This window comes from Ranitomeya variabilis, chromosome 2, assembly GCF_051348905.1.
Source record: "Ranitomeya variabilis isolate aRanVar5 chromosome 2, aRanVar5.hap1, whole genome shotgun sequence".
NCBI classification, from domain to species: domain Eukaryota; kingdom Metazoa; phylum Chordata; class Amphibia; order Anura; family Dendrobatidae; genus Ranitomeya; species Ranitomeya variabilis.
Window position 1 is genome coordinate 1048355472 of NC_135233.1, and position 26136 is coordinate 1048381607.

Consider the following 26136-nt stretch of genomic DNA (forward strand, 5'->3'; position numbering starts at 1 on the left):
CACGCGCGAACTATGGAGGAAAACCCATGTGCAGCGCCACGCCTAAACCCGGCCGCCAGAAGGCGGTGCACTAGGCAGGACACCATCACTTTTGCTTGGACTGTCCCTTTAAATTGGATGATTTTCTTTTGCTGCCGAGTAGAAATGATGGAGCGCAAGCGTGTGCATACTGTATAATCACTCACCCTGACATTTTCCTATAACCAAGCCAAAGTCATCTTTTGCAGACCTGAAACAGAAAACACAAAAGGGAAATTAAATCTTGATAACTATAGAAAAGTGGTGGATTTTTGCAAAACACCAAAGATGTGCGGCCATCAGTGCTGGGAGGACGACAATTAATTAAATCTGGGAGTTTTCTTAAGAAATAGTTGTGGGGGAGGGGTAAGGGGGGGCTTAGGAGGTAACATTTTTGTACCGAACCATTTCTTAGATGTCCAGTCTTAATACACATCAATCTCTCGTCTCCTCTCTGACCAGAGAGGGAACCTGCTACGGGGGAGATGTCCTATAACTGACAAGAACTAAAATACCTTGTAGATCGGTGGGTGTCAGTCTTGAGACCCCCAACCAAACAATCAAAACACTGCGGACTGCTCTAACAGGGTCCTGCACAGGCTTAGAGATGTTCTACTGAACCCATACATCTCCATAAACATCAGACCCTTTCATTTTTGTACTTTTGTTTGCCTTCTTTTCACATGCATAACTCCCCCCTCCTCTTGAACACACTTTTGTTTTCCCCTTTGAGACATTAGTTTTGTTTTGTTTGTTTTTTTAACATTAAGTGCTTTGTTAACCTATGAACCTCGTTCTAGTAATTGCTCCAACCCTTTATACCTGTCTGTTCCCCTTACTCACCACTCCCTGAGGAAGCACTGCGAAACGTACGTTGGAAGGCAATATGGGTCTGTAGACATTTATTACTCTTACACTGATGTGACTCTTAATCCATTATCTTTATATATTTTTTAGGTTATTTATCCTTGGTATTCTGTAATTTATTATTAATTAAAATCTACATTTATTGCATAATTAAGAGCTGTATTATTTATTGTGCACTGGCACTTTGCTTTATGTACACAGTTTTACATGGTTTCATCTCGTATTATTGTGCACTTTTTGTCACTATTCCATGTAGAGATTTTAGCACTTCGGATCAGAAGGATTATAGGACTTTATTAATCAATTATTGTCCTTTTTCCCCCAGAGTCACTCCTTATCCATCCACATAATACCGTATTTTCTGGTGTATAAGACGACTGGGCGTATAAGACGACCCCCAACTTTTCCATATAAAATATGGAATTTGGGATATGCCCGCTGTATAAGACTGGGGTCATCTTATATGCCCAGTCATCTTATACAGCGTGTGGTTCCCAGGGTCTGAAGGAGAGGAGACTCTCCTTCAGGCCCTGGGATCCATATTCATGTTAAAAATAAAGAATAAAAATAAAAAATATGTATATACTCACCCTTCCGAGAAGCCTGGCTCTTACCGGTGTAAGCATCTGCCTCCGTTCCTAAGAAATGCAGCATGAAGGACCCTCGATGATGTCACGGTCAGGTGACTGGCCTGTGATTGGTCCGTGACCGCTCATGTGACCAGTCACCTGACCGTGACGTCATCGAAGGTCCTCCACGCTGCAATTCTTAGGAACGGAGGCAGACGCTTACACCGGTGAGAGCCAGGCTTCTCGGAAGGGTGAGTATGTACATATTTTTTATTTTTATTCTTTATTTTTAACATGAATATGGATCCCAGGGCCTGAAGGAGAGTCTCCTCTCCTTCAGACCCTGGGAACATCCAGGATCGCTCCCTGCACATGCCGTACCTGGCGTATAAGACGACCCCCGACTTTTGGGACAATTTTTAGGGGTTAAAAAGTCGTCTTATACGCCGGAAAATACGGTAACTTGTGCTCCGGGTTCCTCCACCTTCATTTATTCGTCTTGTCATATGCGGGTTTAATCTACGGGCCTTACGCACTTTGTATACAATAAAGATTACTTTAATAATTCACATTGCTCCTGTGCTGGATTTTTGTAGATGTTAGTAAGATATCAAACTTTTTTTTTTTAGTAAGATCCATCATTATTTTTCCCTCATCAATGACGATGTGTTGCTGCTTTTGTGCGTGGCGAGCTTGAGTTTTGATTGATACTGTTCTTGGGGGTTTACATTACATACTGATCACTTTTTATTGCATCTTTTGAGGGGAATGCAACTTTCAAAAAATAAATAAAACAAAATAAAATATTGTTAATAATAATCAATATTTTTTTCCCTGCTTCACCGTTTACCTTATGAACATGGCATAAACAAATATGTAACTTATTTTCTTCATATTTTGCCATTTACAATTGATGAATGGGGGTAAATTAAAGAGTGTTATAATTTAATTTTTAAAAATATATTTAATTTTTTTTATATTTTTTTTTAATTAGGCTTCTTTGGTTATTGAACCAGCGGTCGCTCGGTCGCCTATATAATAAACCACAATACTATAGTCACAATATGTAATCCCGACTCACCTGATCTCAATGCACTGGTCCTGAACGGCGGCCAATAACTTTCCATTACTGGGGGAAAAAAAACAAAGAAAAAATGCACTGAAACGATGATTGAGTTACTAAGTTCTGGCGTCTCATGGTAATTTCTGTCTCCGACAGAATCTCATCACCCATTAGACACAGCGGCGGTCAGGCTGCCATCTGTAGACTGATCCTGCAGCTATGTCCTGAGAGCGCCACCACAGGGGAAATAAAGTATTACACTCTTCTCAAGTAAATCAATCGGCTGTCCACTTAATGCATGGATTTTTAGGGTTCTCCATAGCTAGAGGTTTTCTTCATACTTACTACTGTGTCTAAGAGCTAAGGTTCCTAAGTATTCCTAAAATGTAAAAACTTTGATCCAATTTTTTTTTTTTTTTTTTTTAAAGGGGGTTGTCCAGTTTACTGATACAATACTCTGGTCACTCCGGGTGACTGCAGACCTTGGAGTCCTTACAGCTCACACACCGCACACTGTCAGGATTCCGTGGTGTTGCGGGCAGTCATGTCACCACAAGTACAAGATTTTGCGTACATGTAGTCATGTGCCGACTAGACGTGTGGAGTCTAATACAAGTGAATTGCAATTGCGGAAAAGGAAGTCTAGTCTGAATGTGACCAGAAGTATGCAAATCACATACTTGGGGGTCACATGACTGCCAGTTCTCACCAGCAATGCTGGAGAATCCTGACAGCATGCAGTGCACACTCTAAGGATTCTGAAGTCATAAAGCGATTGCAGGCTTTTATCAAAAGACAGAACAACATCTTTAAGTAAACCCGTCCCCCAACTATTCAAGTAACAGGGCTTTGTAGAGCCTCGTATAGATGGAGGGGAGGTCGGGTGTGCTCACCGGCACCAAATTCACTCTCTAGAGGACAGCAGGACAGCGCTGCACTCGCTGTCTCAGACATATCCATAGGCAAATTAAAAGAGCAGAAGAGCACATGATAAGACCAGACTTGTACATCTGTGTTCTGCAGGCCAAGTATGGACCCCAGCACATACCAGCAGTGGGTTCCCCGACAAAATCAAAAACCCCATAGGCATTAATGAAGCCGCAGAGTTTGGGTACGGCCAGTCCGTGCATCGTACGGAGTGTGAACCCGGCTCAGTCCTTACCTCGTCAGCACTAGATGCCAGTTGATTTGCTTGTTGATCAGACGGGTGAGGCCAGGTGGAAGGCAAAATTTAGCTGGACTGCTAATGGGGAGGGGGAAAGAAAACACATTATATTAGCTTGATAAATATATAGAAATAGTACAAAAGTCTATACATACTTCAATTTAAAAAAAGAAATTAAGATCAGATTGTGTGTATTTCGACCCCATACCATCTGATGACTACAGGATCCACCTGATAACAATAGGATCTGTTAACTTCAATGGAATCCATAGACATCCATGAGAAGCTCAGAAAGGAGACATTGCGGCCCATTTTACTGCACTCTTAAAGGACATCTTCCTGACATCACACGCATTAGTAGGGTTTATCTTGCGCACACGAACACTGGAAGGGGAACTGAATCTGCTTCATAGGCCACATTCACACCATCAGTATTTGGTCAGTATTTTACATCAGTATTTGTAAGCCAAAACCAGGAGAGGAACAGTAATAGAAACATGTCACCACTTCTGTATTTATCACCCACTTCTGGCTTTGCCTTACAAATACTGATGTAAAATACTGAAACGTGTGAACGTGGCCTTAGGATGCAGATGCCAGATGAGCTATGAAGCCAGCACCTGCTCCTAACAGCAGCAACCACAGCGAGCTCCGATCGCTGCCGCCTAACTCATTTAAATACCGCTACCAATCACCAGCAGTGGCATTTAAATGGCCCGATTGTGTGGTGCAATCATTTCTGCATCCACCAACCTCTCTGCGATAAGGTTGTAGGGAGTCAATGGAGTGCCACTGTAATAAGGGGTCCTCGTTGCCACCGTTTTGATATTTATGTGAAGCGGATTCAAACGAGATCAGTAATTTTTTACTTTATTTTAAAGCACAACACAAGCAATTCAAGTCCCTTAGGAATGATTAAAAAGGAAAAAAAAATGTTTTAGGCTATGTGCGCACAGTGAGTATTTGCTTGCAGAAATTTCTACAAGGTTTCTGCATCTCTTGGTAGGAGAAAATGTGTGTTTTTGCACAGCAATGAATGCTTTTTTGGGCTAAATAAAGATTTTTTTTTTAAAAAAAAAGATGTGATGTAATTTTTTTGTTCAATACCACCTTTTTCATGCTGATGAAGTGGCATCAGGGTAATGGGATTAGGGCTTGATGTCAGCAGCTGTCATTGACACCTAGCTGCTCTAGGCTTAAGGCCCCGTCTCACACAGCGACGCTGCAGCGATATAGACAACGATGCTGATCGCTGCAGCGTCGCTGTTTTGTCGCTGTGTGGTCGCTGGGGAGCTGTCACACAGACAGCTCTCTCCAGCGACCAACGATCAGGGGAACGACTTCGGCATCGTTGAAACTGTCATCAACGATGCCGAAGTCCCCCTGCAGCACCCGGTAACCAGGGTAAACATCGGGTTACTAAGCGCAGGGCCGCGCTTAGTAACCCGATGTTTACCCTGATTACCAAAAAAAACAAACAGTACATACTCGCCTTTCGGTGTCCAGGTCCCTTGCCGTCCGCTTCCTGCTCTGACTGAGTGCCGCTGTACACTGAGAGCAGAGCGCAGCGATGACGTCACTGCTGTGATCTGCTCTCACTGTATGGCCGCACTCAGTCAGAGCAGGAAGCAGACGGCAAGGGACCTGGACACCGAAAGGCGAGTATGTACTGTTTGTTTTTTTGGTAACCAGGGTAAACATCGGGTTACTAAGCGCGGCCCTGCGCTTAGTAACCCGATGTTTACCCTGGTTACCAGCGAAGACATCGCTGAATCCGTGTCACACACACCGATTCAGCAATGTCAGCGGGACCTCAACGACCAAAAAAAGGTCCAGGCCATTCCGACACGACCAGCGATCTCGCAGCAGGGGCCTGATCGCTGGTACGTGTCACACATAGCGAGATCGCTACTGAGATCGCTGTTGCGTCACAAAACTTGTGACTCAGCAGCGATCTCGCTAGCGATCTCGCTATGTGAGACGGGGCCTTGAGACGGGGCCTTTAGTAATGAAAAGGTGTCATCCCGACACCCTCATTACTAAGCCAATAAGTAAACACAATCACACACACTCACCAGCCTATGTAGGAGCATTAACAGAAAGAAGGTACATAAGCTGTAACCAAACAGTAAAGGCCCCGTCTCACATAGCGAGATCGCTAGCGAGATCGCTGCTGAGTCACAAGTTTTGTGACGCAACAGCGACCTCCATAGCGATCTCGCTATGTGTGACACGTACCAGCGATCAGGCCCCTGCTGCGAGATCGCTGGTCGTGTCGGAATGGCCTGGACCTTTTTTTGGTCGTTGAGGCCCCGCTGACATTGCTGAATCGGTGTGTGTGACACCGATCCAGCGATGTCTTCACTGGTAACCAGGGTAAACATCGGGTTACTAAGCGCAGGGCCGCGCTTAGTAACCCGATGTTTACCCTGGTTACCAGCGTAAATGTAAAAAAAAACAAACAATACATACTCGCCTTCTGATGTCCGTCAGGTCCCTTGCCGTCTGCTTCCTGCTCTCACTGACTCCCGGCCGTACAGTGAGAAGTGAGAGCACAGCAGTGACGTCACCGCTGCGCTCTGCTCTCAGTGTACGGCGGCTCAGTCAGAGCAGGAAGCAGACGGCAAGGGACCTGGACACCGAAAGGCGAGTATGTACTGTTTGGTTTTTTTTGTAACCAGGGTAAACATCGGGTTACTAAGCGCGGCCCTGCGCTTAGTAACCCGATGTTTACCCTGGTTACCCGGGTGCTGCAGGGGGACTTCGGCATCGTTGAAGACAGTTTCAACGATGCCGAACTCGTTCCCCTGATCGTTGGTCGCTGGGGAGAGCGGTCTGTGTGACAGCTCCCCAGCGACCACACAGCGACTTACCAACGATCACGGCCAGGTCGTATCGCTGGTCGTGATCGTTGGTAAATCGCTAAGTGAGACGGGGCCTTAACTGTTAATTTTAAAGAAAAAAAAAAATTGCGTGGGCTCCTGCATAATTTTAATTACCAGCAGAGGGAAAGCCGATGGCTGAGGCAGTTAATATTCTGGGAAGGAGCCAATAGCCATAAAGGTTCCCAGGCTATTAATCTCAGCTCACAGTTGTTTGATTAGACTTTAATGGCTAGTTTACATGGGGACACCAGAAAAAATGGACATAGGGTTCCCTTATAAGATCTAAACAGCAAAGGCTAGGCAGACAACATATTAATAGCCTAGGAAGGGGCCATGGATATTGGCCCCTCCCAGACTAAAAATATCAGCTCTCAACCGCCCCAGAAAGGCTCATCTATAAGATGCGCCAAATCTGGCGCTCCGCCTCGCTATTCCCACTTGCCCTGTAGTGGTGGCAAGTGTGGTTCATGTCACCTTCGTATTGTGATGTAACATCAAGCCCACAGGTTAGTAATGGAGAGGCATCTATAAGACGCCCATCCATTAGTAACCCCATAATGATATTGTATAAAAAAAAGAAAACGCACACACACCCAGAATAAAGTCCTTTATTTGAAATAATGACACAAACTCCTTTAATAATCTTAATTAAACCATACTTACCGAACGCCTAATCCACCGAAGCCAATGTCTCCCGCAACAAAAATAAAATAAACCACAATATTCCTCTCCTGTCCGCTGAGAAGATCTACTATATAATTGTCTAAGGGTCACTTCTGTCTGTCTGTCCTTCTGTCTGTCTGTCACCGATATTCATTGGTCGCAGCCTCTGTCTGTCATGGAATCCAAGTCGCTGATTTGCCACGACCAATCAGCAACGGGCACAGTCCGGCGGAAAAATGGCCGCTCCTTCCTCCCCGCAGTCAGTGCCCGCTCCATACTCCCCTCCAGTCTGCCCTCACACAGGGTTAATGGCAGCGGTAACGGACCGCGTTATGCCGCGGTGTAATGCACTCAGTTACCGCTGCTATTAACCCTGTGTGACCAACTTTTTACTATTCATGCTGCCTATGCAGCATGAATAGTAAAACGATCTAATGTTAAAAATAAAAAAAAATAAAAAATCGTTATATACTCACCGTAAGTCGGCCACTCGGATCAACAACAGGCCTTTCCCGCTCCGTCATCATCTCGCAAGACCGCAATGCAGTCTTGAGACCGGAGCACACGAGCAGCCTCGGTAACCACTTCGCTTGGATCTGGGGGCTCCGGAAGGTGAGTGCGTATATAACTATTTTTTATTTTATTTCTTTTTTTTTTTATTTATTTCTTTTTTTTTTTAACAGGGATATGATGCCCACATTGCTATATACTACGTGGGCAGGGCAATATACTATGTGGGCTGTGCAATATAATACCTGGGCTGTGCAATATACTACATGGGCTGGGCAATTGTTATGATCCGGTGACCCTGGAGCCGCATGAGACTATCTCTGGAGTAGGTGGAACCTGTACTGACCGCAATCCTAATTCTGACACCGCAACTAGAAGTAGCCGTGGGATGTACCTAACCAGGCCTAGACACCTTGACACAGCCGGAGGACTAAATACCCCTAAAGATGGAAATGGGAAATCCTATCTTGCCTCAGAGCAGAGCCCCAAAGGATAGGCAGCCCCCACAAATATTGACTGTGAATTTAAGAGGAAATACGTACACAGGCAGAAAAGACAAAGTTTAGCAAAAGAGGCCCTTCTAGCTAGATAGAAAGGATAGGACAGAGTTCTAAGCGGTCAGTATTAAAACACTAGAAAAATCCACAGCAGAATATACTATACACCACATCTAACTAAAGACATAGGATGTATATCTGCATCTCCAGAGAAACCAGCATGACAGAAAAATCCAAACAAGTCTAAGCTGGCCGAAAACACAATAGATTGCACTGCACATAAAAGCACACTGCAGTGTGATTTCTAGAAGTGTGTTCTAAAAGTGTGGATTACATTAGAATTAAAACCTGAAAGATGTATACAGACTGTGCCCTGCTACCTGCCACCATCGCACTCTAACAAGCATCTCTATTCTTCCAACAGGTATGTTCATCCAGCTCTCCTACATGAAGTGCACATAATACATCACCCAGCTTTGCACACAGACTTCCCTCTGCTCTTTGCTTTCATATGGTATGCCTTTCAGCTAACCCCCGCTTGCCCTGTGTTATTTATGACATTGTTTACTTAGTCTTGATTGTACGCATCTGGTCCACCCTTAATTCTCTGACCAAGATGAGCAGAGACCACTCCTCTCTGCTCCACACCTGAACGCACTTAGTTTTCCATATATTGCATAGCACAAGTCTGCATGACTTCAGTCTGCAGTGTGATTTCTAGAAGTGTGTTCTAAAAGTGTGGATTACATTAGAATTAAAACCTGAAAGATGTATACAGACTGTGCCCTGCTACCTGCCACCATCGCACTCTAACAAGCATCTCTATTCTTCCAACAGGTATGTTCATCCAGCTCTCCTACATGAAGTGCACATAATACATCACCCAGCTTTGCACACAGACTTCCCTCTGCTCTTTGCTTTCATATGGTATGTTCATCCAGCTCTCCTACATGAAGTGCACATAATACATCACCGTGATTTCTAGAAGTGTGTTCTAAAAGTGTGGATTACATTAGAATTAAAACCTGAATTGAACCTGAAGGAAACTGAAGGTAACTGGCCTGACACTGCAAACAATGTTTCTGTTTGTTGTCACTTTTACCCCTATAATCTTTCACTTTCAGCTACCTCCCCCAATCCCCACACCAAGAAAGGAACTGTTCATCTCCTCTTCAATCCTCCCCATCCATCTCACCTCCTCCTCAGAACTGTTCCTTAACATACAATCCTCTGTCTCAAAACACAGGCAGCCCCCTCATGCCCTCTCCTGCTCCCACCTGCTAACACTATCCCTGCTCCTTCTCACTGCTGGTGATATCTCTCCAAATCCTGGTCCTCCTCACCACATTCCCACAGTCATTTCTACCTCCCATCCACGCTCCATCACAAACTTCCGTAACCTCTCTAACCTTATACCCATTCGCCCAGCCCCCGCTTCCCCAGTCCCACTAACAGGAGCTCTGTGGAACGCTCGCTCTGTCTGTAACAAGCTTTCCTACATCCATGATCTCTTTGTTACTACCAAACTTTCCTTCCTCGCCATCACCGAAACCTGGCTCACCCCTTCTGACACAGCCTCTCCTGCTGCACTCTTACGGTGGCTTCCACCTTTCTCACACACCCCGCCCCAGCAGCAAGCATGGCGGAGGAGTTGGTTTTCTCCTGTCAGATAACTGCTCCTTCACCCCAATCCCACTGCCACCCTCTGTTACCCTCCCTTCCTTTGAGGTGCACTCTGTGCGCATCTACTCCCCCTCCAACCTCCAACTGGCTGTCATTTACCGCCCCCCAGGGCCAGCCACCATCTTCTTTGACCACTTCACCACCTGGCTACTTCATTTCCTTTCTGCAGACATCCCCACTATCATCATGGGCGATTTTAACATCTCCATTGACACTTCCCTCTCAGCTGCCACTAAACTTCTATCTCTCTCTTCCTCCTTCGGCCTCACTCAATGGTCTTCTGCAGCCACTCACAAAGATGGTCACACACTGGACCTAATCTTCACCCGCCTCTGCTCCCTATCTAACCTCTCTAACTCACCTCTTCCTCTCTCTGACCACAACCTTCTCACATTCTCATCTCTCTCCACTCCATGTCTAGAGTCCCCACCCCACAAACTTTCACACCCTCGCAGAAATCTTAAACATCTTGACCTACATTCATTCTCAGAATCCCTCCTACCTCTCACTGACATAAGTTCCATACACAATGCGGATGACGCTGCCGCTCTATATAACACCACAATAGCTGTAGCTTTGGAATCTGCTGCCCCACTTACACATACCAAAGCTCGCAAAATCAACAGACAGCCCTGGCACACCAGCCTGACCAAGGAACTGAGGCGAGCTTCCAGGGCTGCTGAGCGCAGATGGAAAAGATCCCACTCCAACGACCAGTTAATCGCATTCAAACAGTCCCTCACTACTTTCAAGACCGCACTCGCCACAGCTAAACAAACCTACTTCTCATCTCTCATATCCTCCCTGTCTCACAACCCTAAACAGTTATTCAACACCTTCAATTCTCTCCTCCGTCCCCCAGCACCTCCTCTCTCCCCACTTATCTCTGCTGAAGACTTTGCCTCATTCTTCAAGCAGAAGATTGATAACATCAGAGACAGTTTTGGTCAACAAGCCCCAGAGCCCTTCCTCCCAACTTCCCTACCCTCCACCTCCAAAACCAACTACTCCACCATTACAGAAGATCAACTCGCCACTCTACTCTCAAGATCGCATCTCACCACCTGTGCACTTGACCCGCTCCCATCCCACCTCATCCCAAACCTCACCACAATCTTCATCCCAACCCTAACCCATCTCTTCAACCTATCACTAACAACTGGTGTTTTCCCCTCAAGCTTTAAACATGCCTCCATCACACCTATCCTCAAAAAGCCCTCTCTTGACCCATCCTCTGTATCTAGCTATCGCCCTATATCACTTCTCCCCTATGCCTCAAAACTACTGGAACAACACGTCTACCTTGAACTGTCCTCCCATCTCTCTTCTTGCTCCCTCTTTGACCGCTTACAATCTGGCTTCCGGTCACACCATTCCACTGAAACTGCCCTAACTAAGGTCACCAATGACCTCTTAACCGCCAAGAGCAAGCGACACTACTGTCCTCCTCCTCCTCGACCTGTCGGCTGCCTTTGACACAGTGGACCATTCCCTATTATTACAGACCCTCTCATCCCTTGGCATCACAGACTTGGCCCTATCCTGGATCTCATCATACCTAACAGACCGGACATTCAGCGTCTCCCACTCACACACCACCTCCTCACCTCGCCCCCTATCTGTCGGAGTCCCACAAGGTTCAGTCCTTGGGCCCCTGCTCTTCTCCATTTACACCTTTGGCCTGGGACAGCTCATAGAATCTCATGGCTTTCAGTATCACCTCTATGCTGATGACACACAGATCTACATCTCTGGACCAGATATCACCTCCCTACTAACCAGAATCCCTCAATGTCTGTCCACTATTTCATCCTTCTTCTCCGCTAGATTTCTGAAACTTAACATGGACAAAACAAAATTCATCATCTTTCCCCCATCTCACGTGACCCCCCCAACGAACCTATCCATTACAGTAAATGGCTGCCCACTCTCCCCAGTCCCACAAGCTCGCTGCCTCGGGGTAATCCTTGACGCTGATCTCTCCTTCAAACCACATATCCAAGCCCTTTCCACTTCCTGCCGACTTCAACTCAAAAATATTGCACGAATCCGTTCATTCCTCAACCAAGAATCTGCAAAAACCCTAGTCCATGCCCTCATCATCTCTCGCCTTGACTACTGCAACCTTCTGCTCTGTGGCCTCCCCTCAAACACTCTCGCACCCCTCCAATCTATTCTAAACTCTGCTGCCCGACAAATCCACCTGTCCCCCCGCTATTCTCCGGCCTCTCCCCTCTGTCAATCCCTTCACTGGCTCCCCATTGCCCAGAGACTCCAGTACAAAACCCTAACCATGACGTACAAAGCCATCCACAACCTGTCTCCTCCTTACATCTGCGACCTCATCTCCCGGTACTTTCCTACACGCAACCTCCGATCCTCACAAGATCTCCTTCTCTACTCCCCTCTTATCTCCTCTTCCCACAATCGCATACAAGATTTCTCTCGCGTATCACCCCTACTCTGGAACCCTCTACCACAACACATCAGACTCTCGCCCACCATCGAAACCTTCAAAAAGAATCTGAAGACCCACCTCTTCCGACAAGCCTACAACCTGCAGTAACCACCGATCGACCAAACCGCTGCATGACCAGCTCTACCCTCACCTACTGTATTCTCACCCATCCCTTGTAGATTGTGAGCCTTCGCGGGCAGGGTCCTCTCTCCTACTGTACCAGTTATGACTTGTATTGTTCAAGATTATTGTACTTGTTATTATGTATACCCCTCCTCACTTGTAAAGCGCCATGGAATAAATGGCGCTATAACAATAAATAATAATAATAATAATAATAATAATAATAACACTGCATGCGTGCTACAGAGAACCAAAACAGGGCACTTATCTTAGCTGAAATGACAGCAGGGCAAGTGGAGCCAGACAGAGATGCAATTCCTCCCAAGATACAATGGACAGCTGGCAGGGATTGATGGATCCTACAAACCTAAAAATACCTAATAGAGCTGCAATAAGCAGAAACACCTGCCCAGCTTATAATCCAGAGACCACTGCACTACCACTAACAACCACCGGAGGGAGCCCAAGAGCAGAATTCACAACAGTACCCCCCCCCCCCCTTGAAGAGGGGTCACTGAACCCTCACCAGAGCCCCCAGGCCGATCCGGACGAGCCAGATGAAAGGCCCGAACCAAATCAGCAGCATGGACATCAGAGGCAAAAACCCAAGAATTATCCTCCTGGCCGTAACCCTTCCATTTGACAAGGTACTGAAGCTTCCGTCTCGAAAAACGAGAATCCAAAATCTTCTCAACCACATACTCCAACTCCCCATCAACCAACACAGGAGCCGGAGGATCAACAGAGGGAAGAATGGGTACCACATATTTCCGCAATAAAGATCTATGGAAAACATTATGGATAGCAAAAGATGCCGGAAGGGCCAAACGAAAAGACACCGGATTGATAATCTCAGAAATCCTATAAGGACCAATAAACCGAGGCTTAAACTTAGGGGAAAAAACCTTCATAGGAACATGACGGGAAGACAACAAGACCAAATCCCCGACCCGAAGCCGGGAACCAACACACCGACGACGATTAGCAAAACGTTGCGCCTCCTCCTGAGACAACACCAAATTGTCCACCACATGAGCCCAAATCTGCAGCAACCTGTCAACCACAGAATCCACACCAGGACAATCAGAAGGCTCAACCTGCCCTGAAGAAAAACGAGGATGAAAACCAAAATTACAAAAAAAAGGCGAAACCAAGGTAGCCGAACTAGCCCGATTATTAAGGGCAAACTCGGCCAATGGCAAGAAAGCCACCCAATCATCCTGATCTGCAGACACGAAGCATCTCAAATAAGTTTCCAAAGTCTGATTGGTTCGCTCGGTTTGGCCATTTGTCTGAGGATGAAATGCAGAAGAAAAAGACAAAGTTGGGGGTGGCGGTGGCATGGGGGGTGGGGGTTAGAACAGCTAATAATTTAAGAAAGAATAGAGGTACAGAGAGGAACATCAAGTGCATGTATACTAATGCCAGAAGCCTCGCCAACAAAATGGACGAATTAGAACTAATGTTGTTGGAACATAATTATGACATGGTGGGGATATCTGAAACATGGCTGGATGAGAGCCATGACTGGGCTGTTAACTTGCAGGGCTATAGCCTTTTCAGAAATGACCGTACAGATAAGTGAGGGGGTGGGGTGTGTCTGTATGTAAAATCCACCTTAAAACCCATCCTGCGTGATAATATAGGTGAATCTAATGAAAATGTAGAGTCCCTGTGGGTGGAGATAAAGGGAGGGGGAAAAAATAATAAATTACTGATAGGGGTTTGTTATAAATCTCCAAAAATAATGGAAGCAATGGAGAATATTCTCGTAAAGCAAATAGATGAAGCTGCGACTCAAGGAGAAGTCATTATTATGGGGGACTTCAACTACCCTGAAATAGATTGGGGAACAGAAACCTGCAGTTCCAGTAAAGGTAATCGGTTTTTGACAACTATGAGAGACAATTACCTTTCACAACTGGTTCAGGACCCAACAAGGAGGGGGGCACTGCTAGACCTAATATTAACCAACAGGCCAGACCGCATATCAAATATACGAGTTGGGGGTCATTTGGGGAATAGTGATCACAAAATAATAAGTTTTCAGGTCTCCTTTAATAAGATGTGTAGTAGAGGGGTGACAAGGACACTAAACTTCAGGAGGGCAAATTTCCAACGGATGAGAGAGGATCTTGGTGCAATTAACTGGGACGATATCCTGAGACATAAAAGTACACAAAGAAAATGCGAGACGTTTATTAGCATCCTGGATAGGACCTGTGCACAGTATATACCGTGTGGGAATAAACATACTAGAAATAGGAGGAAACCAATATGGCTAAATAGAGCTGTAAGGGGCGCAATAAGTGACAAAAAGAAAGCATTTAGAGAATTAAAGGAAGTAGGTAGTGAAGAGGCATTAAATAAATATAGAAAATTAAATAAATTCTGTAAAAAGCAAATCAAGGTAGCAAAGATTGAGACAGAGAGACTCATTGCCAGAGAGAGCAAAAATAACCCCAAAATATTCTTTAACTACATAAATAGTAAGAAACTAAAAAATGATAGTGTTGGCCCCCTTAAAAATAGTCTGGGTGAAATGGTGGATGAGGACGAGGAAAAAGCCAATATGCTAAATGACTTTTTTTCATCAGTATTTACAAAAGAAAATCCCATGGCAGCCAATATGACTAGTGATAAAAATTCCCAATTAAATGTTACCTGCTTAACCCAGCAGGAAGTACGGCGGCGTCTAAAAAATCACAAAAATTGACAAATCTCCGGGCCCGGATGGGATACACCCCCGAGTACTGCAGGAACTAAGTACAGTCATTGATAGACCGTTATTTTTAATCTTTAAAGAGTCCATAATAACAGGGTCTGTACCACAGGACTGGCGTATAGCAAATGTGGTGCCAATATTTAAAAAAGGGGACAAAAACTGAACTCGGAAATTATAGGCCAGTAAGCTTAACCTCTACTGTGGGTAAAATCCTGGAGGGCATTCTAAGGGATGCTATACTGGAGTATCTGAAGAGGAATAACCTCATGACCCAGTATCAGCACGGGTTTACTAGGGACCGTTCATGTCAGACTAATTTGATCAGCTTCTATGAAGAGGTAAGTTCCGGACAGGACCAAGGGAACCCAGTGGATGTAGTGTATATGGACTTTTCAAAGGCTTTTGATACGGTGCCACACAAAAGGTTGATACATAAAATGAGAATAATGGGGATAGGGGAAAATATGTGCAAGTGGCTTGAGAGCTGGCTCAGGGATAGGAAACAAAGGGTGGTTATTAATGGAGCACACACGGACTGGGTCGCGGTTAGTAGTGGGGTACCACAGGGGTCAGTATTGGGCCCTCTTCTTTTTAACATATTTATTAATGACCTTGTAGGGGGCATTCAGAGTAGAATTTCAATATTTGCAGATGACACTAAACTCTGCAGGGTAATCAATACAGAGGAGGACAATTTTGTATTACAGGATGATTTATGTAAACTAGAAGCTTGGGCTGATAAATGGCAAATGAGCTTTAATGGGGATAAATGTAAGGTCATGCACTTGGGTAGAAGTAATAAGATGTATAACTATGTGCTTAATTCTAAAACTCTGGGTAAAACTGTCAATGAAAAGGACCTGGGTGTATGGGTGGATGACAAACTCATTCAGTGACCAGTGTCAGGCAGCTGCTACAAAGGCAAATAAAATAATGGGATGTATTTAAAGAGGCATAGATGCTCATGAGGAGAACATAATTTTACCTCTATACAAGTCACTAGTGCGACCACACTTAGAATACTGTGCACAGTTCTGGTCTCCGGTGTATAAGAAAGACATAGCTGAACTGGAGCGGGTGCAGAGAAGAGCGACCAAGGTTATTAGAGGACTGGGGGGTCTGCAATACCAAGATAGGTTATTACACTTGGGGCTATTTAGTTTGGAAAAACAAAGGCTAAGGGGTGATCTTATATTAATGTATAAATATATGAGGGGACAGTACAAAGACCTTTCTGATGATCTTTTTAATCATAGACCGGTGACAGGGACAAGGGGGCATCCTCTACGTCTGGAGGAAAAAAGGTTTAAGCATAATAACAGACGCGGGTTCTTTACTGTAAGAGCAGTGAGACTATGGAACTCTCTGCCGTATGATGTTGTAATGAGTGATTCATTACTTAAATTTAAGAGGGGACTGGATACCTTTCTGGAAAAGTATAATGTTACAGGGTATATACACTAGATTCCTTGATAGGGCGTTGATCCAGGGAACTAGTCTGATTGCCGTATGTGGGGTCGGGAAGGAATTTTTTTTCCCCATGGTGGAGCTTACTCTTACCACATGGGGTTTTTTTTGCCTTCCCCTGGATCAACATGTTAGGGCATGTTAGGTTAGGCTATGGGTTGAACTAGATGGACTTAAAGTCTTCCTTCAACCTTAATAACTATGTAACTATGTAAAAAATCAATGCCCAGCCTAGCACAAAAGGCTCGCCAAAACCTAGAAACAAACTGGGAACCTCTGTCGGACACAATATTCTCCGGAATACCATGCAAACGAACCACATGCTGAAAAAACAATGGAACCAAATCAGAAGAGGAAGGCAACTTAGGCAAAGGCACCAAATGAACCATCTTAGAAAACCGATCACAAACCACCCAGATAACTGACATCCTCTGGGAAACAGGAAGGTCCGAAATAAAATCCATAGAAATATGCGTCCAAGGCCTCTCAGGGACCGGCAAAGGCAAAAGCAACCCACTAGCGCGGGAACATCAAGGCTTAGCCCGCGCACAAGTCCCACAGGACTGCACAAAAGAACGCACATCCCGCGACAAAGAAGGCCACCAAAAAGACCTACCAACCAAATCTCTGGTACCAAAAATACCAGGATGACCAGCCAACACCGAACAATGAACCTCAGAAATCACTCTACTAGTCCATCTATCAGGAACAAACAGTTTCCCCACTGGACAGCGGTCAGGTTTGTCAGCCTGAAATTCCTGAAGAACTCGTCGCAGATCAGGGGAGATGGCAGAAAGGACCACCCCTTCCTTTAGAATGCCGACTGGTTCCAGGACCTCCGGAGAATCAGGCAAAAAGCTCCTAGAGAGGGCATCAGCCTTAATGTTCTTAGAACCCAGAAGATACGAGACCACGAAATCAAAACGGGAGAAAAACAAAGACCATCGAGCCTGTCTAGGATTCAGCCGCTTGGCAGACTCGACGTAAATCAGATTTTTATGATCGGTCAAGACCACAAAACGATGCTTGGCTCCCTCAAGCCAATGTCGCCATTCCTCGAACGCCCACTTCATAGCCAACAATTCCCGATTGCCGACATCATAATTACGTTCAGCAGGCGAAAACTTTCGGGAAAAGAAGGCACACGGTTTCATCAAGGAACCATCAGAATTCCTCTGAGATAAAACGGCCCCTGCACCAATCTCAGAAGCGTCAACCTCAACCTGAAATGGAAGAGAAACATCTGACTGACGCAACACCGGGGCAGAAGTAAATCGGCGTTTAAGCTCCTGAAAAGCAGAGACAGCCGCAGAGGACCAATTCGTCACATCAGCACCCTTTTTCGTCAAATCGGTCAGGGGTTTAACCACACTGGAGAAGTTAGCAATGAAACGGCGATAAAAGTTAGCAAAGCCCAAAAATTTCTAAAGACTCTTCACGGACGTGGGCTGAATCCAATCATGAATGGCCTGAACCTTAACCGGATCCATCTCTAGAGATGAGGGAGAAAAAATAAAGCCCAAAAAAGAAACCTTCTGCACTCCAAAAAGACACTTAGACCCCTTCACAAATAAAGCATTGTCATGAAGGATCTGAAAAACCATCCTGACCTGTTTCACATGAGACTCCCAATCATCGGAAAAAATCAAAATGTCATCCAAATATACAATCATGAATTTATCAAGATAATTCCAGAAGATATCATGCATGAAGGACTGAAAAACAGATGGAGCATTAGAGAGCCCGAAGGGCATCACGCCCCTCGAAGGTCAATCTTAGTAAACCAACTAGCCCCCTTAATCCTAGCAAACAAATCGGAAAGCAACGGCAAAGGGTATTGAAATTTGACCGTGATCTTATTCAAGAGGCGATTATCAAGACAAGGTCTCAAGGAGCCATCCTTCTTGGCAACAAAAAAAAAAACCCGCTCCTAATGGTGAAGAAGATGGCCGAATATGCCCTTTCTCCAAAGACTCCTTAATATAACTCCGCATGGCGGTATGTTCAGGCACAGACAGGTTGAAAAGTCGGCCCTTAGGAAACTTACAACCTGGAATCAAGTCAATAGCACAATCACAGTCCCTATGCGGTGGAAGGGAACTGGACTTGGGCTCATTGAACACATCCTGAAAATCAGACAAGAACTCTGGAATTTCAGAAGAAGAGGAAGAGGAAATTGACATCAAAGGAACGTCACCATGGACTCCCTGACAACCCCAACTAGTCACAGACATAGATTTCCAATCCAACACCGGATTATGTACCTGTAACCATGGAAAACCCAGCACAATAGCATCATGCAAATTATGCAACACCAAAAAGCGACAATCCGATGGGCTGGCGCCGTGCACATGGTCACCTGTGTCCAAAACTGGGGCTTATTTTTAGCCAAAGGTGTAGCATCAATGCCCCTTAAAGGAATAGGGTTCTCCAAAGGCTGCAAGGGAAACCACAACGTCTAGCGAATTCAAAGTCCATTAAATTCAAAGCGGCGCCAGAATCTACAAACGCCATGACAGAAAATGATGACAATGAGCAGATCAATGTAACAGATAACAGAAATTTAGGTTGTACGGTACCAATGGTAACTGAACTAGCGATTCTCTTTGTACGCTTTGGGCAGACTGAAATGACAAGAGAAGCATCGCCACAGAAAAAACACAACCCATTCTGACGTCTGAATCCCCGTCGTTCAGCTCCAGACAGAATCCTATCGCACTGCATAGGCTCAGGTATCTGCTCTGAGGACAATGCCACAGCGCGCACAGCTCTGCGCTCCCGCAAGCGCCGATCAATCTGAATGGCCAGAGACATAGAATCGCTCAGACCAACAGGCGTGGGAAACAACACCATAACATCTTTAACAGATTCAGAAAGACCCTTTCTGAAAATGGCCGCCAAAGCATCCTCATTCCATTTGGTCAGCACAGACCATTTTCTAAATTTCTGACAATACAATTCTGCCGCTTCTTGACCCTGAAACAGGGTCAGCAAGGTCTTCTCAGCATGATCCACAGAATTTGGTTCATCATATAATAACCCTAGAGCCTGAAAGGCATCTACATTAAGCAATGCAGGATTCCCAGATTCCAGGGAAAATGCCCAATCCTGAGGATCGCCACGCAGCAGGGAGATGACAATTTTAACCTGCTGAATGTGATCACCAGAAGAACGAGGTTTCAGAGCAAAAAACAGTTTACAGTTATTTTTAAAACTCAAAAATTTAGACCTGTCCCCCAAAAAAACCTCAGGAGTAGGAATCCTAGGCTCTAAAACCGGAGTCTGAATAATATAATCGGAAATACCCTGTACCCTAGCAGCTAGTTGGTCTACACGAGAAGCTAATCCCTGAAAATCCATGCTAGCACACAGCTCCTCAGTCACCCAGAGGAAAAGAGGGAAGGAAAGAAAACAGACTGCAGAAAAAAAATGGCTCTTTCTTCCCTTCTGAGATGCATTTAACTCATAGTTGGCCAGTTGTACTGTTATGATCCGGTGACCCTGGAGCCGCATGAGACTATCTCTGGAGTAGGTGGAACCTGTACTGACCGCAATCCTAATTCTGACACCGCAACTAGAAGTAGCCGTGGGATGTACCTAAACCAGGCCTAGACACGTCGACACAGCCGGAGGACTAAATACCCCTAAAGATGGAAATGGGAAATCCTATCTTGCCTCAGAGCAGAGCCCCAAAGGATAGGCAGCCCCCACAAATATTGACTGTGAATTTAAGAGGAAATACGTACACAGGCAGAAAAGACAAAGTTTAGCAAAAGAGGCCCTTCTAGCTAGATAGAAAGGATAGGACAGAGTTCTAAGCGGTCAGTATTAAAACACTAGAAAAATCCACAGCAGAATATACTATACACCACATCTAACTAAAGACATAGGATGTATATCTGCATCTCCAGAGAAACCAGCATGACAGAAAAATCCAAACAAGTCAAAGCTGGACAAAAACACAATAGATTGCACTGCACATAAAAGCACACTGCATGCGTGCTACAGAGAACCAAAACAGGGCACTTATCTTAGCTGAAACGACAGCAGGGCAAGTGGAGCCAGACAGAGATGCAATCCCTCCAAGATACAATGGACAACTGGCAGGGATTGATGGATCCTACAAACCTAAATACCTAATAGAGCTGCAATAAGCAGAAACATCTGCCCAGCTTATAATCCAGAGACCACTGCACTACCACTAACAACCACCGGAGGGAGCCCAAGAGCAGAATTCACAACAGGCAATAAACTACGTGGGCTGCGCAATAAACTACGTGGGCTGCGCAATATACTACGTGGGCTGCGCAATATACTACGTGGGCTGCGCAATATACTACGTGGGCTGCGCAATATACTACGTGGGCTGCGCAATATACTACGTGGGCTGCGCAATATACTACGTGGGCTGCGCAATATACTACGTGGGCTGCGCAATATACTACGTGGGCTGCGCAATATACTACGTGGGCTGCGCAATATACTACGTGGGCTGCGCAATATACTACGTGGGCTGCGCAATATACTACGTGGGCTGCGCAATATACTACGTGGGCTGCGCAATATACTACGTGGGCTGCGCAATATACTACGTGGGCTGCGCAATATACTACGTGGGCTGCGCAATATACTACGTGGGCTGCGCAATATACTACGTGGGCTGCGCAATATACTACGTGGGCTGCGCAATATACTACGTGGGCTGCGCAATATACTACGTGGGCTGCGCAATATACTACGTGGGCTGCGCAATATACTACGTGGGCTGCGCAATATACTACGTGGGCTGCGCAATATACTACGTGGGCTGCGCAATATACTACGTGGGCTGCGCAATATACTACGTGGGCTGCGCAATATACTACGTGGGCTGCGCAATATACTACGTGGGCTGCGCAATATACTACGTGGGCTGCGCAATATACTACGTGGGCTGCGCAATATACTACGTGGGCTGCGCTATACACTACGCATACATATTCTAGAATACCCGATGCGTTAGAATCGGGCCACCATCTAGTAATCCATAATGTCCCACGACAATCCTGATCACTTTGAGAGCAGTCACATCAGTGATGTGACTGATCTCAAAGACAGCCGGCGATACACTGCGAGAGCGATTACTAGTGATGAGCGAATACACTCGTTACTCGAGATTTCTCAAGCACGCTCGGGTGACCTCCGAGTATTTTTTAGTGCTCAGAGATTTAGTTTTCCTCACCTCAGCTGAATGATTTACATCTCTTAGCCAGCTTGATTACATGTGGGGATTCCCTAGCAACCAGGCAACCCCCACATGTACTTATGCTGGGTAACAGATGTAAATCATTCAGCTGCGGCAAGAAAAACTAAATCACCGAGCAATAAAAAATACTCGGAGGTCACCTGAGCATGCTCGGGAAATCTCGAGTAACAAGTATATTCGCTCATCACTAGCGATTACTCCTGTCAGTTTATCACTGAGCTGCCGTGAGCGAGTTCACCGGAGTTTATCAGCTGATCAGCTCCAATGAACTCCCTTACAGCACCGCTGCTGCGTGGGAAAGTTTTCACGCAGCAGTGCCATAAGGGGAGCATCGGAGCTGATGAACTCTGGCGAATTCTCACGGCAGCTCAATGAAACACTGCAGGAGCGATTACTTCCTGTCAATGTGTCGCCTGCGGCAGGGTAGAGCGGTCACATCTCCTGATGTGACTGTTCTACACGTGAGATCGCTGTGGGACACTCTGGATTACGTGTAATACGGCGGACAGGGAGTATAAGGTAAGGTTTTATTTTTATTTTTTTTTATTTGAATATGTAATTTTACTTTTTTTTTTCTTTTTAAACTGAGCACAGGCGCCGGCAGATGAGACTACGTCTCCCATCAGCGACACCTGCTGTTGCTGTTATCAGTGACAGCAGACATAGCCCGATGAGAGCAGTAGTCTCATCAGCCCACGCCTGCGGGTGACAGTCACAGGTGCGGGGTCACGCTGACATCTGCCAGCATGATCCTGCAGCGCTCTGACCGACGGTCTTACCTGCAGCAGTGTTACCGCCGATAAGAACAACCACACCAGTGTTGGGAAACACCATAGGGAGCCGGTAAATTGCACGGCAAATACTTAAGGAAATTTACTGATCATGTGCACAACACTTCCGGATTGTCACTGAATTAGCTTACATAAGGTTTCCTTAGCGTTTTTGGCCCATTTCTGAGAAGAAAAAACGATGCGAAAACACATCAAAAACGCACTATGTGCACATAGCCGTAAAAGAGTAAACAACAAGTTTAAATCACCCCTTTATAATTAACAAAAACACAACATTTGGCAAAATTTCAGTCGCTGCACTTCCACCGGATGTGGAAGCATCCTAAGTACATCAAAATGGTACCAATGAAACCTACAAAAATACAGGCCCTATTAATGGAAAAATGAAAAAGCTATGTGTTTCAGAAGCTAGCGACAGTATTCAAATTTTTATTTTTTTTATTTTATTTATTTATTTTATTTATTTTTTTTAAGAAGGAGGAGGAGGAGAAAAAAAAAAACAAGTACCGTAATATTTGGAAAAGGAGGGGAAAAAAAAGAGGTAAGAATCAGAAAACGGAAAAAAAAAATTACGATGCTACATTCACTTTACAGGCCTCCTTAGTGAGTTATCCGAAAGAGAGGATTATAAAATTATTCTGATAAAAAAATACAAATAAATAACAGGAATAAATAAAAATATATAATACAAATGATGATAAGCGACTTATCCTAGGGAGAGCTGACCATTTGGGCGAGTCTTCATATAGCAGCAGCAATCCAGCCAACAGAAAGGTACAAAGTGCAATGACAGGTCACCATGATATTCGGAAAATGATGCAATTTACAAAAACTTTTGTTTTTTCCCAGGTAAATGTTATGATCTGAAACCAAAGTAAGGACGCCCCAAAGAGCAGCTGAGTAACAAGAAGCCGATAGCTTTCCTCGCTCTGCCCGGGACGCCTCATTGATGGCTCCATAACAGGGTGGATGACTCCGGCTGACACCTTTACGTGGAGATTGAGAGTTTTGTGTTCGGAGATAATAGGGCAGTAAAGAATTTTACAACAAGGAGATTTTAATATTTCAATGCCTCAATTGTTTTTTTAAACAGCTTTTATATTACACTTAGTGCTTCTCTCGTAAAGGCGCAGACGCGCATCGTTCTGTATCAATTATTACTGAGACATATTTGGCTGGTGGTAAAAGAGCGAGCGGCATCCAGGGGGAAACTGCAGAGGGAATAAATTCAGAACGGGCGCAGTAACGGATACCAGTCCATAAACGTGTCTTCTCCAGCTCATTTCTGGGTTGATCTGTGGCTGTGTTCACATTCACGTTCGTGCACAGCTGCATTATAATAGGCAAATGCAGAAGTAAAACAGCTTGCCCCTTCCTGATTTCCTATTCTTGTCATGTTTGTTACACTTAAAACAAAATTAAGACTTTGGAGTGGCCTAGTCAAAGTCCTGACCTTAATCTGATTGAGATGCGGTCTCATGACCTTAAAGAGGTGGTTCATGCTCATAAACCCTCCAATGTGGCTGAATTACAACAATTCTGCAAAGATGAGTGGGCAAAATTCCTTCAGAGTTGTAAAAGACTCATTGCCAGTTATCGCAAATGCTTGATTGCAGTTGTTGCTGCCAAGGATGGTCCCACCAGTTATTAGGTTAGTAGCATTTATATGGTCATAATAGGCTAATATTTTTTAGTATTATAACAAGGATAAGTATTGGCATAAGGGCGCAGACAGACGCTGTATAACTCATGCCAGGATCGCATCGCAATCCTCGGACTTGCCGGTACCGCTCCTGATACCAGAGTGACAGATTACTATGCAGCTGTCACACTCCGGTCAGGAGAGCTGTTGGTCAGTCCGAGGATTGCGATGCGATCCTCACACGAGAAATACGTCCGTCTGACTGCCCCCTAACAAGTATAACAATACAGTAACCACGAGCTGCATTCCATTTAATAATTTCATAATAAGCAATTTATTACAAAGTTTAAAGGCTTGGGATAAATGTGTGCAGTCACTCAGACTACAGACTGGCAGATCATGTTGGTCTGCACCTGCCGTCACCACAAAACCACTGGTGCGATCAGTCAGTCATGCGACTACGTTTGCTATTTGCATGTGTCAACTAGATAAGATTGACTTCTCTCAATAGAAGATAATTGGGAGAAGCCGAAAGTCATCACACGACCCCCTGCTCACATCATTGATGCTGGGGCCATTACTACTGTACATGGGGTGACTGTCAAATATTAAGTAGGCACTTAAGCATTATTATTTATACAGGCACCAGTAGGGTAGCTACTGGGTGGCAGACTGTGCTGAGGCGGCTGTCAGTCAGTGCCGGGGTGCGGTTACAGCTGCCACTGTATACACAGAGCAGTGACTGAAACTGTGCCTGCGCCGCCCCTATGACTGGAAGAGACAGGCTGCTGGGAGGAATAAAGTTAATTTTCTCACGGCAGAGGGGCTCTCGGTGCAGGTGCCATACAGTGTCACAACACTATTAACTATTAGGCTGTGTGCACACGTTCAGGATTTTTCGCTATAAAAACGCATTAAAAAATCCCATCATTCACAATGCATTCCGCAATTTTTGTGCATATCTTGCGGTTTGTTGCGCGAAAAAAACGCAGATTGTTCATTAATTTTGCTGACTTTTTGCGGATTTCCCACTATATTATTGCATCCCAGAACCTCCGGAAAAAAACACGCAAAAAATGAGAGCAAAACGCATGTGGATTTCTTGCAGTAAATGTCCGGTTTTGTTCAGGAAATTTCTGCAAGAAAAGTGGGGACTAATATATATGTATTTATGCATGTGCGTGTGCGTGTGCGTATATACACTCACCGGCCACTTTATTAGGTACACCATGCTAGTAACGGGTTGCACCCCTTTTGCCTTCAGAACTGCCTCAATTCTTCGTGGCATAGATTCAACAAGGTGCTGGAAGCATTCCTCAGAGATTTTGGTCCATATTGACATGATGGCATCACACAGTTGCCGCAGATTTGTCGGCTGCACATCCCAAAGATGCTCCATACAAGGCAGGATGGATCCATGCTTTCATGTTGTTTACGCCAAATTCTGACCCTACCATCCGAATGTCGCAGCAGAAATCGAGACTCATCAGACCAAGCAACGTTTTTCCAATCTTCTACTGTCCAATTTCGATGAGCTTGTACAAATTGTAGCCTCAGTTTCCTGTTCTTAGCTGAAAGGAGTGGTACCCGGTGTGGTCTTCTGCTGCTGTAGCCCATCTGCCTCAAAGTTCGATGCACTGTGCGTTCAGAGATGCTCTTAGGCCTACCTTGGTTGTAACGGGTGGCGATTTGAGTCACTGTTGCCTTTCTATCAGCTCGAACCAGTCTGCCCATTCTCCTCTGACCTCTGGCATCAACAAGGCAT

General features: G+C 45.1%; 1 protein-coding gene across 2 annotated transcripts in view; it reads right to left on the reverse strand.

The window, feature by feature from the left end:
- Positions 1–26136, reverse strand: part of NBAS (NBAS subunit of NRZ tethering complex) — a 670356-nt gene that overhangs the window by 624096 nt on the left and 20124 nt on the right. For both annotated transcript variants that reach the window (XM_077291450.1, XM_077291451.1), the window contains exons 4-6: positions 3680–3760; positions 2536–2583; positions 186–229 (exon numbers count right to left, since the gene is read on the reverse strand). In XM_077291450.1, coding sequence (XP_077147565.1) covers positions 186–229; positions 2536–2583; positions 3680–3760 — 173 coding nt within the window. The remainder of the gene's footprint in view (positions 1–185; positions 230–2535; positions 2584–3679; positions 3761–26136) is intronic.